Below are 12,519 nucleotides of genomic sequence, written 5' to 3' on the forward strand. Positions count from 1 at the left end.
CTTTGCACAGTAGCCTTTTCTATCAGACTGCTGTGCCTGAAAGCAACTGACTCCTGGCAGAAAATATGCAGAACGGTGTGTTTCAGTGCATTTTGGGCAATGCCTATGGGGAAATGAAAAATCGTGCAGAGACTCCAGCAAAAGCCATACCTGGGGAAGGAGGTACTGAACCACTTCCTACAGGGCCTGGACTTGGCTTTGAGAGAACCGTTGCATTTAAGGACTGGCTTCAGCACCTTTCTGGGCTGCAGCTGTGGCTTGGCTTCAAGTACCACAGGTTCAGAGTCAGAAAACATTCTTATGAAGACAGATGCTGAATTCAGGCCTTCAACTACTTGGCAAAAAATGCATTGAAATAATGGAATAGGTGGGAAGTGGTTAACTGATGGCTTCCTTTAAGAAGGGAAGGACAGAACAGCATGTACAGATCTCTGCTGCAGAGCCAGTACTGGGTATGTAGTGACTGGCCTTGCATTGCCACTGCTGAAGGGGATAATAGTTCTACACTTGCCCTTGGATGTGGATGTTTACCCCCTCTAGCCATATATGATGTACAACACTTGCTGAACTGTAGCTCTGTGCATGGCTTGACACCTTGCCCTTGCTAATGTTGTCACAGTTGGAAAAAGAAGACATCCAGGACAAACTAACTTCATTCAAGCAGTCAAATTTGCTCTAGCTTGTGTACTTACTGCATACAGAAGCCGCACGGGTCTATAGTAAGTGGGATGCTTAAACTAAGAATAATTTTTCTCTAACATGGAAGTAAGCCAAAAGCAGGTTATTAGAGTGGTGGGGTGAGCTTCAAGGCTGGATGTTTGAAGTTGCTCCTCAATTCTCAGAGAAGGCTGCGGGGTGACCTCATTGCAGCCTATCAATACCTGAAGGGAACCTATACCCACGAGGGGAGTAAACTCTTCAAAAGGGCTGACAACAGCAGGACTAGGGGAAATGGATCCAAGTTGAAGGAGGGAAGATTTAGGTTGGATGTTAGGGGGAAGTTCTGTGCAAGGAGAGTGGTTAGGCCCTGGAACGGGCTGCCCAGGGAGGTTGTGGATGCCCCGTCCTTAGATGTGTTCAAGGCCAGGTTGGACGGGGTCCTGGGCAACCTGATCTGAATGTGTGTGTTTGGTGGCCCTGCTAGGCAGGGGGGTTGGAACTACATGATCCTTGAGGTCCCTTCCAACCCGGGTGATTCTGTGATTCTGTGATAATCAGAATGGAAGCTAATAAATCAAATATAATGAGAGAATGTCCGAAAGGTGGATAGGCCTCAGCACAACACTGAGGTGAGATGCACAGTGCAGTTGAACAGTGGGGAGACGGGAGCAGCACCCACAACGAAGGGCAGGCGAGAAAGAGCAATCAGGAGACCTTGCCAGGAGTTCAACCTCCTCTCCCTGACCACAAGGTCCCCTGGGGAATGCAGTTCTTCTCTTCAGGGCAGGTACCCAGGATTTGAGCATTGACAGTTAAAGTCCCAGCGCCCCACATGATGTTATGATGTGGAATACCAAAAGCCAAAAATCACAAAACCATGACACCTGGTAACTAATTAGAGCTTTCTGGCTATAACCGAGCTGTTTTTGCACTAATCAAAGCATCAGTAAAAACCTTGAAAACCTTTTCCATGGCAGTCTTACATCAATAAATAAAGTTATACTGTGCACAAAAGATGACAGGCAAAAATGGGTGTCTGTGGGGGAAAAGGAATGGTTGGCTGGGCCAACTAAGCCTGCTGTAAGTTTCCATTTTACAGATCCTGGAACAGCTCCACACTGGGTTTGGAGCAGCGCATTTACCCCTGCAGGACAATTTCTACCATACTGCAGCTGCTCTCGGTGACCTACTTGGCTGGTTAGACACTCGGTTCAATCCCACTTACCCAGTTTCCAAGTGTAACAGAAAGAATCATCCATGTGCTGCTGAGAGTTGCTTTGTGCAGCTGCAGCAAAAAGGGGAGCTAAATCATAGTAACATATGTGCAGTACTGTCATCTCACTGCATAGGATATACAGAATTATCTAAAGAAAGTGTAATTAAATTGGGTACTGAAGGTTAGAAATGAATATATGGTTCTAGCGAAACCAATTATATGCTTAGCTGCTGTTAAACACTAGGCAGTCATTTGCTCACTTCCCCCACCTCCCAGTGGCATGGGGGAGAATCACAAAAAAAAAAAAAAAAAAACAACCCACAAAGTAGAATTTGAGGGTTGAAATAAAACTATTTATCAAAAAAGGAACAACAACAACAAAAGTTTTATATACATATGATACTTATATACAGACAAAAGAAGCAATGCACGACGCAGTAGCTCACCACCTGCTGACCGATGCCCAGCCAGTTCCCAAGCAGCAGCTGCCCACCCTGACCAACTCCTTGTTTTCAAGCTGCTTCTGCATGATGCCAAACGGTACAGAATAGCCTTTGGCCAGTTGAGGGCAGCTGTCCTGGTTCTGTTCCCTCTCAGCTCCTTGTGCCCCCCCAGCCCCCTCAGCAGAAGGAGAAGCTGAGAAACTGAGGCATCCTTGGCTCTGCTCAGCAACAACCAAACCATCCGTGTGCTACCAGCAGTCTTTCTCCTAAAGCCAAAACACAGCCTCATACCAGACACGGTGAAGGAAAAATCAGCTCTATTCCTGCTGAAAGTAGGACATCTGCCTTAACAAAGAGAACATTGCTGTGCAAATACATCTTAATATGTGACTTCAGTCATTAAAATACTGCCACACAGAAGTACCAACAGATGCAAGATCACACTGTGGTTGCTTACCACAGGACAGAAATGGACAGAATGAAATTTATTAGGTATAAAAGCAGTGCACACAGCTGAACTACAGCATGACTAGGTAATAAACTTGTGTACACAAAGGAACTCCTCCAGAACAAACAGGTGAGCTGCAAATTGCTTTATTCAGTGATACAGCATACTAGAGAATATGCGTACATTTCCATTTTCCTTTGCAGACAGCATTTAAAGATACAAAACACTACTGAACTGAAGTGATATTACAAACACAGCTGAGAAAATGTATATTAGAAATTAGAACAGTAACACTTGGTCCATTTTTCTCTTACTAAAACTGACCAAATATTGGCAGCATTCCAAAGCAGGAGGACAACTTAGTAGGATTACTACACTGAAATACTGCTTTTACACGGGAGAAACACTGCTCTACAGGCAGGATGAAGTCTGGGGGCTGTGAATTGATCTGTGTAGAGTATCAGATTTTATTCCTTTGTCGCTACAATGATAACAAATTTTATTTGGAAAGGCTGAAATATCTTTTACTGAATCTAATCTGGATTTAAAATACAGTGGCAGAACTGGAAACAAAAAATTCAGATTAAATTATTGCACTCAGAACTGTTTTACCTGTACCCAAGTAAATCCGTCACTCTAAGTAAAATTCAAATGCAGTGAATTCCAGTCAAAGACCAGAAGAATCAGCGATTTGTGGCCTTGGCTACATGCTCACTTTCACATAAGGCTCCCTGGAAGAGGCGCTCATCAGGTTCTGGACTGCAGAGGAAGGCGAAGGGCCAAGTCTGTGAAGTGACTCATATCAGGTTGTTTGCTTTGCCTCTTCATGTATTCCAGAGTTTTTACCTGGGCACAAAAAGAAAGGTGTTTTGAGACGTTTAGTCTTTGTCTTTTCTCATTTCAGAGGCCACAGTTTTGCTAAAGGAAGGCATTTTAACAGACGCACCTCTGATTAGCCCTAAATTCTACTAGATACACAACCACTTGCTTCTCTGACTCCAGAGCTGGTGACCATAGACACTTTTCTCAAGCAGTGCTCTCAAGTGCTCACATTCCAATATGTCAACATACAATTCCTCCACTACATAACAACGTCGTTGTTCTTTAAAAGCTTACATTTTCTGTACTGAAAAGTGCAGAACCCCATATTTCCAGATCCTTTAACGTGTGAAATACTTTTAAAAATGTGAGAGACAGAGCAGATTGGTACAAATAAGTGAAGCTGTTTTATTTATTAAGAAGCATTTTAAAAAATAAAGTTGTTGTTTTGTTGTTTTTTGTTTTAAACTTAGTTCAAAGCCCAGTTAGAACAAGACAGACACTTGTAAGGAGATCAGGTTCGTCTAGGTCAAGAAAGGGCTCTGGAAGCCTCCTATTTCATTGCATTGGCTCACAACATCAGAGAGGGATGTTGGTGGGACAGCAGTAGAGGCTGAACCTTCCCACCAATATCCCATCACATTTTGTAGTCTTACAGAACAGTGTCTGACATGCGAGTGCAGATAAAGCATAGAGGTGGAACTGAATTCCTCCATGTGAATAAAATGGCACCCACTGATATTCAACAGTATCTGCTAAAAGTCTGTGCAGACCAAACAGCAGGTGTTAACACAGTGAAGGATGGGGGAGGTGTTTCAGCAACGGCAACAGCAGCATGAAAGACAACTGATGTTCTGGACAGCCATGCACAGCTCTCACACCACAAAATGAAAAGAGTCTCGATCAGCTAATCAACACAAATCAGCTGGTCACAACCAGAGAACTGTGTGCAAACCTGATTTCATTCTATGACAAGGTGACCCACTTAATGGATGAAGGGAAGGCTGTCAAAGTGGTCTACCTGGACTTCAGTAAAGCCTTTGACACTGTCCTTCACGGGGCGAAGCTGGCTGGGCACCTCAACACAGAAAGGACATGGAGGTGCTGGAGCAGGTCCAAAGGGCAACAAGGCTTGTGAAGGGCTTGGAGAATATGGCCTATAGGATGAGACTGAAGGCACTGGGGCTGTTTAATCTGGGCAAGGGGAGGCTGAGGGGAGACCTTACTGCTCTCTTCCAGTACCTGAAAGGTGACAACAGCGAGAGCAGGGCTGGTCTCTTCTCACTGGTGACAGGACGAGGTGAAATGGTCTTAAGTTGCACCAGGGGAAGTTTAGGTTGGATATCAGGAAAAACTTCTTTACAGGAAGGGTGGTTAAGCACTGGAACAGCCTCCTCAGAGAAGTAGCTGAGTCACCATCCCTGGATGCGTTTAAAAACTGTTTGGATGTGGTGCTCAGGGACATGATTTAGAGGTGGGTTGTTAGAGTCAGGGTAGTATGGTTAGGTTGTGGTTCAATTCGATCTTTAAGGTCTCTTCCAACCTAGGAACCTATGATTCTAGAAGAGCTGAATATTGGCCTCAGTATTGGAAACCATGGTATAAGTGTTAAAATCTCACAGTCTGCACCAGGTGGTTCCTACAAATGCTCACAAAGTAACAGAAAGAACACCATATGCAATTTTGTCAGGATCTATCGAACTGATACAAGGTGAAGGAGCAAAAGTTTCCTGGATTGAATCATTACTGGTGATGAGATTACTGTGTGCCAGAGTCAAAGGGCAATCCATGGAGCGGTGACGTGTGAATTCCCCATCGAAGAAAAAGTCGATGACAAAATCCTCAGCAAGACAAGTGATGTGCACTGTCCTCTGGGATGGAATAGGGGAGGGATTTCCTGGAACCTGGGCAAACCCTTAGCTCTGACCACTGCACTGTGATGCTGACTGAGCTGAAGGCTAAAACTTCTACAGTCAGGCCAGAGCAGAAGACAGCCCTTCTCTCGCCACAGGGTAATGCCAGGTTCCACACTGGTTTGAAGACTGTGCAGCACATTGCTAACCTTGACTGGACTCTCCAACCAGACCCACCATATAGTCCATACTCAGAACCTTCTAACTTCCATCTGTTCAGGCAGCTGAAAGGTGGACTGTGTGGGCAATATTTTCCCAGCAACAACACTTGGTCACCTCTAGAGATTTCATCAGTGACAAAAATGTATCGCTAACACTGATGACTATGTTAAAACAACAATAGTTTCTTGTGGCTGGGAATTTGCTCTATCAAACAACATTACTGTGCTTTTCGTATCTCTTGTTGTTTCCATGGAAATAAATAGGAGGTGTTACTTTTGGATCAACCTATATAGGATTGCCTTTTCCCACAAAAGGAGCTAAAGAAAATCTTAACCGATTTCTCTGCAGTACGTACTCCTTACCATTGTCTTGGTGTCAGCAAAGCCATGTTTCTGGGCAAGATTCCAGAGATTCACTGAAAGCTGGTTTAGTTTGTTGTTTCGTAGATCGCCATGAGCTAAAATCGTGTTGAAGAAATAGAGTGCCAACTGGCTTTGTCGCTTCAGAGTCTATAATGAGAAAAGAATTCCTGTGTTATCATACAGTCATCCCAGCATAACCTCTCCAAGTTTGCTTGCAAGTGCAAGGGACAGATAATTGTTTTGAAATACACAGCAGTACAGCTGCAGGAATATGGACACAGTTTCCACATTCCATTCCAAATAAAACAAAAAAAATGATAATTGTGAGTCAACCCACATGTCCAGTTCTGAGCTCCCCAGTTCAAAAAAGAAATCTCCTAGAAAGAGTCCAGAGGAGGATAACAAAGACAATATAGGGGCCTGGAGCATCTCTTGCACAGGGAAAGGCTGAGACACCTGGGCCTAGTGAGAAGACTGAGAGAGGATCTGATCAATGTTTATAAATATCTAAGGTGTGGGAGGCAATTAGGCAAGGCCAGGGTCTTAGTGGTGTGTTATGGTAGAGTAAGGAGCAATGGCCAAAAGCTGGAACACAGGAAGTTCCACACAAATATGTGGATGAACTTCACAGTGAGGGTGACTTCCTTTTTTTTTTTTTTTTTTTTTTTTTTTTAAACCTGCTTTTCTTCTAGGGAAACACACCTGTACCATGTTAGTAATTAATTTAGTAATTAATTTCCTTACAATTTTTAGGAGGGAGCTCGAGGAGAACCAGTGCTTTGCTGTAACCTACCATCTACACCACTGCCTTTCAGACTCTGCAGGGCAGCTCTCCAGCACTGACAATTCTGCACTGAAGACAGATTATTGTTGGATGCATCTTACACACAGCACCTCTTTTATACTGCTTTGCTGCTGCTGTCCTTTGGTTTTGGCTGAAAACAGACCCCTGACAAAACCAAAGCTGCATCTTATCCACAACAGCAAGACAGTAACTAGAACTATCAGCTCAGCACCTTAATTACTGAACTTGATATTCACTTCAGCCCTCTCAGTTCAATATATGGTGGGGTAGCTAACATACTGCAGTCAGGTACAAGACTACAGAGGGAATGAGGCAAAAATTGGGATAAGCGGTGTGATCAGTGCAAGTTGTGCTCTCCTGACACCACCAGTGCAGCCACACAGCCTCTGCCCTTTCCCTAAGGGACCAAAAGTAAATTAATTTCACTTCTCACTGTCAGCAGAAGCGAGGTGAGATGCTACTAAACAAAGAAACACAGACTGCCATCAGTCCCCCAGATATTTCTGTAAAAGCAGAAAGACATGCCATTAAAGAATTGGCAAGCTAGAAAAGAGGGCACAGCATGCTCCAATTGAGAAGTGTAAGAGTGGTTACTACTGTGTATCAGCCACACAGCAGTAGATGCAGAGAAAATCTGATGAGTTGCACATACACACAGAATGCCCAGAGCTGCTACAGGGCCCAGGAAATGTTCTGTAAACACTGAATTGATTACATGGAGCTATCAGGAAGACAGCTCTTTCTTTCTCTAACAGTTACCTACTTCAGAATCTTTCATCTCAGTAGCTCCAAAATTGGTTTATTAGCTGAAACTGCAGCCATTATTTGGAAGTGTTGAACCATACTCCCTACCAGGCAGAGGAACACAATCAGTCTAGTCCAGGAATGTTAACACAAAGAACAGAGATGCCACTCTGAATGACAGTAAACAGAAAAATAGTTGTCAATGCTTAAACATTACTATAGTATTTCTTTCACAGGATTGCCATCCTTCAGGGAAAAAGATACAGTGTACTGCCTGCTAGTCAGTGTTACACGCAGCCTCCCTCCTGTCACCACCTATGCTGAACTGGCAAAACAGGGTGTTTAACTACATTTTGGTTTTTTTTTCCCCACTATCTAATGCTTGTGCATCTTCCACTGAGCACCTCCAACCTTTAAGGAGGTCTCTGGAGGCACTCTCATAAGCCCTGAAATTGTTGGGCAGAACACAAATGCAGCAGCACTCAGAACTGGACATAACTAGCAAGGCTTTCCAGGCAGTAACAACACCAGCAGATCATCCATTCTTGAAAGTAGGGATGAAGTTTTGACTAACTGGAAACATGTATGGGAACTGCTGAGTCACGGCCTGAACCTCTGATTAATCACCTGAGGTGAGCCTTGAGTCAGCCAGAGGAGCACAGGTGAAGGCAATTCACCTGTGCTGCCGGAAGGGGTGGAGCCAGGCTCCACCCCTCCTGGACCTATTTAAGAGCTGGCTACCAGAGGGGAAGGATCTCTTCTGGAGATCCCCTCTTTTGGTATCTTCTGGTGAGCTCAACCCAAGGGTAAGCTCTTCCATTTATTCTCTTTTGTGATCGTTGTCTGCTTTTGCCTTACTCTCTTGATTATATTGCAATTATAACATCTTGGTTATACAAATTATAACATCTTGGTTATACAAAACATAAGTACTTAAAAAAAATAAAATGACTTTGAAACAGTAAAAAAGCTGGAAGAGACACATGCTAACTCCCATCATGCTGGGGTAGGCACAGTCATCTCAGACAGCATTTTGGCACCCAGTTCCCATTTACACAGTGCAACAGGGAGAGAGAGAGAGAGAGAGATAGAGAGAGAGAGAGAGAGAGAGGCACAAATGTGCAGTAAATCCGTGTATGAAAACTAACCAGCAGGGTCAGACAAGGGTCCTGGTGACAGCAGGCATGTTTGTGCAACACGGCACCACTCTGCCACCCAGGGGAGTGATACATGCCAGCACACTGCCAGCCTGCTGGCAGCTGTGGCTGTGCTACATGCTGACCTGCAGTGTGCGTTCAGAGGCTGCACACAAAAAGGAGCCATCAGCTGCTCGGCAGCTGCAGAGCCACGGGACTGACAATCCCCACACCAAGAGGAGCTGCCCCCAGGAGCTGCATTTTCCAAAACCCGTGGAATAATGCTGATCACCACAGAATGAAAAGAAAACACAACAAATCATCACTCAATGATGTGACCTCAGGCTCCCCAAAGTGCAGAGCAATGTCCAAGTTTCATACAGCTAAGCAGAAGAAAATACAACATTTCTCACAACAGAATATGTAACTGTTTTCGTGACCTTCTGGCTAGTGGTTCAGTCACTCACTCCTGTCTTTAAAGACTTTCTCCAGACACCTATGGCATAAGGATACCTCCAGCTTTCTCTGAGAAAAGCTGTGGCTCACTTTGGCCCGCTGCTCCCTGTGCAGGCTGCCCAGCACTGCAGCGTCCCACAACAGAGCCCAGGCACCCACAGAGCTCAGCACGGCCACAGCGCTGCCTCAGGGCACGGCATGGGTCAGCCCAGCCAAGTCTCTGGGCTGGCAGGGCACCTCTTTGCATTACACTGAACTGTCCAGAAGTGAGAACTGTACTTCAAGCACTGTAACACAGATGAAGGATTCTTTAATAATGCAAAAGGACCACACTGAGTTGACTGAAGTAGCATTGCTCTCTTCCAAACCACCATTCTGGTGAAAGCCTTTTATTGTGAGGACCTACTATTCTCCTCTGTAGTTTTGAAAGGGAATGAACCAATTAAAACTCAGTATCAGAGGTCTGTTTGTTTAAACACGCGGCCAAGCTGATGAATAATATAAGGTCACTGTCACCAAGGCAATGAAAACGCCACAGAGATCTCATGCTAGGTCCTGTGTCAGTACCAACAGAGGGCTATGACAATACTGTCACCTCTATTTCCTCAGCAACAACAGCTTCCTCCAAAAAACATTCATTCTTACAGAACTTTTTTTTTTGTCAAAATCTCTCAAGGACTTTTACACAACAAAGCAAATTAGATACTCCATAAGTAAGGATGGACACAGGAATAAATCCAAGACACAGTGAGACAAAGGCAGGGCAGAAATTACAGCCATGCTGCTTAGCTTTAAATCCAGTTTTCTACATAACAGATACATCAGAGAAATAACAACCTCTCAAATTAAGCTTGAAAGTTTAAAAAGAAGCCTCTCAGAAACCACACACACAGCCATACAAACATCCTCACCCACATATTCCATATTGGATTCAGACATAAGAAATCCCTCATACGCGACCCACTGCCCAGAAAACTGTTAAAATCTCCTGCCAACATCTGCTTGGACACCACTTAGCAAAGCGTCTTTTTCTTTCCTGTAGCAGCTCTGAAAAAGAATTGCCATTCACAGTGGTCATGAATACAATGACGTAAAGGCATTTCCAAAGGATTTCACAGAATCACAGAATTGTAGGGGTTGGTAGGGACCTCCAGAGATCATCGAGTCCAACCCCCCTGCCAAAGCATCTTACACCTCTATGGTTGCTTAACAAGGGTAAACAATATAGCAAAAGCAGTGAAAAGACTAACTGCACTCGTAACAGAGGTCTCCAAACTGGCATATCATGCCTTATACATTCTGTAAACACCACAAGCTACTGGGAAACAGGGTACTTTAAAAGTTGCATCAGATGATTATCTCCTGCCTTCCCACCTCCCTCTACAAGCCCACAAGACTGCAATCAATATTCAATAGCTCAGTAGGAGCAACTCGAGGCTCAACCTCAGAAAGAGGCAAGTTAGCAGAACGATTTCACTGAAAAACACAGGTCACCTGCCCTCCACACACAAACTGTTACAGTGTGTTTCGTTTCCCAGACTCTACAACTCCAATCAAGAAATCCAATGAAATGCCAAGAGTTTTCTTTACTTCATATTGCACAAATAAAACACACATTTAGAGGTTAGAGACAAAATATGTTTTCCCTCCCCCTGCACCTCTCTTTCTATGGTCTGAGATCCAAAACTTGTACAAATTTAAGGAGATTTCCACTGCACTTACCATTAAGTATGAACTCCCATTTTGCTTATTACAGAATGGGACATCTCAGGAAAATAACTTAGCTGGCAAGAAAATATGGCTTATTTACAGAGAGAGAAAGGTGACAGCCAGGAGGATACAAGAGAGATGGACAAGGAGCAGATTTTGCACCACAAATAAGTGAGCGTGGCACAATCTCCAGTTTGCTAAGGACAAGGATTGCATCATGAAGCTCACTCATTCCAAAGACCTTTTCTTTATAAAGGTACCTATATGTTACACCACACAGAATGTCATGTTTCCACAACCCAGACTACGCATTCAGATTAGAAAATTCAAAACTCTTAACCTTCATTAGGTCTTTCTACTACAAGTCTGCATACACGATCAATTAACTTCTTTAAAGAAGTAAAACTAAGTAAAACAAGAAAACTGATTCCCTCTCATTGTAAAGCTCCCAGAACTTCCAAAAAGATCAAACCTGGCCAAGAAGGCGGTCCGTTTACTCAACTCCAAAGTAATTTTGGTTTTGCATTAAATCCAGTTGAAGTATGGACATACCTCTTCCTTTCCAAGGGTTTTGAGATGATCCAGAATCTGTGCTATTACTGTTTCACATAGTTTACTGATTTCAGCCAGGAACTTGGAGTCTCCACCATACAGGGTATCATTGGAATCCACTGCAGAGATAAAGTAAAGATTAGGCCTATCTCAAGAGTTATGAGTTTGTTTGTTACTGAAAATACCAGCAATTTATAGAAGACCAGATCTTATAAAATGACTTTCCTTCACTAAGCAAATGAAATAATCTTGTTGAAATTGGCTGCCTACTATGTCCTCTTGATTCTAAGAATGTAACAGTTGAAAAGAATCTCCTAGACTAAAACCACTCCTATATTCCTGGATGCAGCCAGGTCCAAAAATACCTGCTACACTCAAACACTAGGGAAGAAAATGGTATCAGTGTTCACATTTTCCTTGTTAGAAAAGCTTGGTCATCATTTTCAATAGCAGCAGGACTTGGCCAAAGTTTGTATTTTACTTGGTGCAAACAAGATTTTCAATGGAAAATACATTTTAAAAATAAGTTATGTCCTTTCCTACAGTAAAATCTTATGTGCTGGAAAGAAATGCAGAAAGCACATTTTTAATTTCTGAGACCTTGAAAGATTGTTCTTTTTTGAAGTTTCTAGAATTTATACAACTGATACTTTTAATTCTGGCTTTATTTATTTATACTGCTCTAAGACAAAGGTTATAAGAAATTTGTGAACTTAACTGTGCTATGGGTAAAGCAGACATCACATAAGCAAAAGTTTATCCTTCGTTCTCAGGTAAACTTCATTTTAAGAAGTTAAGATACCTGATCTGAACCACTGTCCAACTGCATGGAGAAATCACTAATTCATACTCTCAACTCTCTCTCTGTTGAAATATAATTGAATATCTCATATTGGGTTTATGCAGTTTTTTTGCACATATAAAAATCTAATGAAAACAAAAGCAGGTCAACCACAGTTCCATGAGAAATGTGAACAGGAAGTTCACAGCAGAGCAGTTATTCAACTGAGACCCAGCTTCTACACCGCTGACTGCAAGAGATATTCTTGTCATGGTTGGTAACTCTGACAGACTGCTGCAGAATGGATCCCAG

At 43.2% G+C, this 12,519-nt stretch overlaps 1 protein-coding gene across 3 annotated transcripts in view; it reads right to left on the reverse strand.

The window, feature by feature from the left end:
* Positions 1–2,897: 2,897 nt before the first annotated feature.
* Positions 2,898–12,519, reverse strand: part of VPS35L (VPS35 endosomal protein sorting factor like) — a 54,335-nt gene continuing 44,713 nt past the window's right edge. For all 3 annotated transcript variants that reach the window (XM_042835341.1, XM_042835340.1, XM_042835342.1), the window contains 3 exons: positions 11,427–11,545; positions 6,024–6,170; positions 2,898–3,613 (listed from right to left, as the gene is read on the reverse strand). In XM_042835341.1, the coding sequence (XP_042691275.1) occupies positions 3,515–3,613; positions 6,024–6,170; positions 11,427–11,545 (365 nt within the window). In that variant the 3' untranslated portion in view covers positions 2,898–3,514. The remainder of the gene's footprint in view (positions 3,614–6,023; positions 6,171–11,426; positions 11,546–12,519) is intronic.

The sequence above is a fragment of the Centrocercus urophasianus genome, unplaced genomic scaffold (assembly GCF_019232065.1).
Source record: "Centrocercus urophasianus isolate 14NV4802_14NV808 unplaced genomic scaffold, USGS_Curo_1.0 seq_51, whole genome shotgun sequence".
NCBI classification, from domain to species: Eukaryota; Metazoa; Chordata; class Aves; order Galliformes; family Phasianidae; genus Centrocercus; species Centrocercus urophasianus.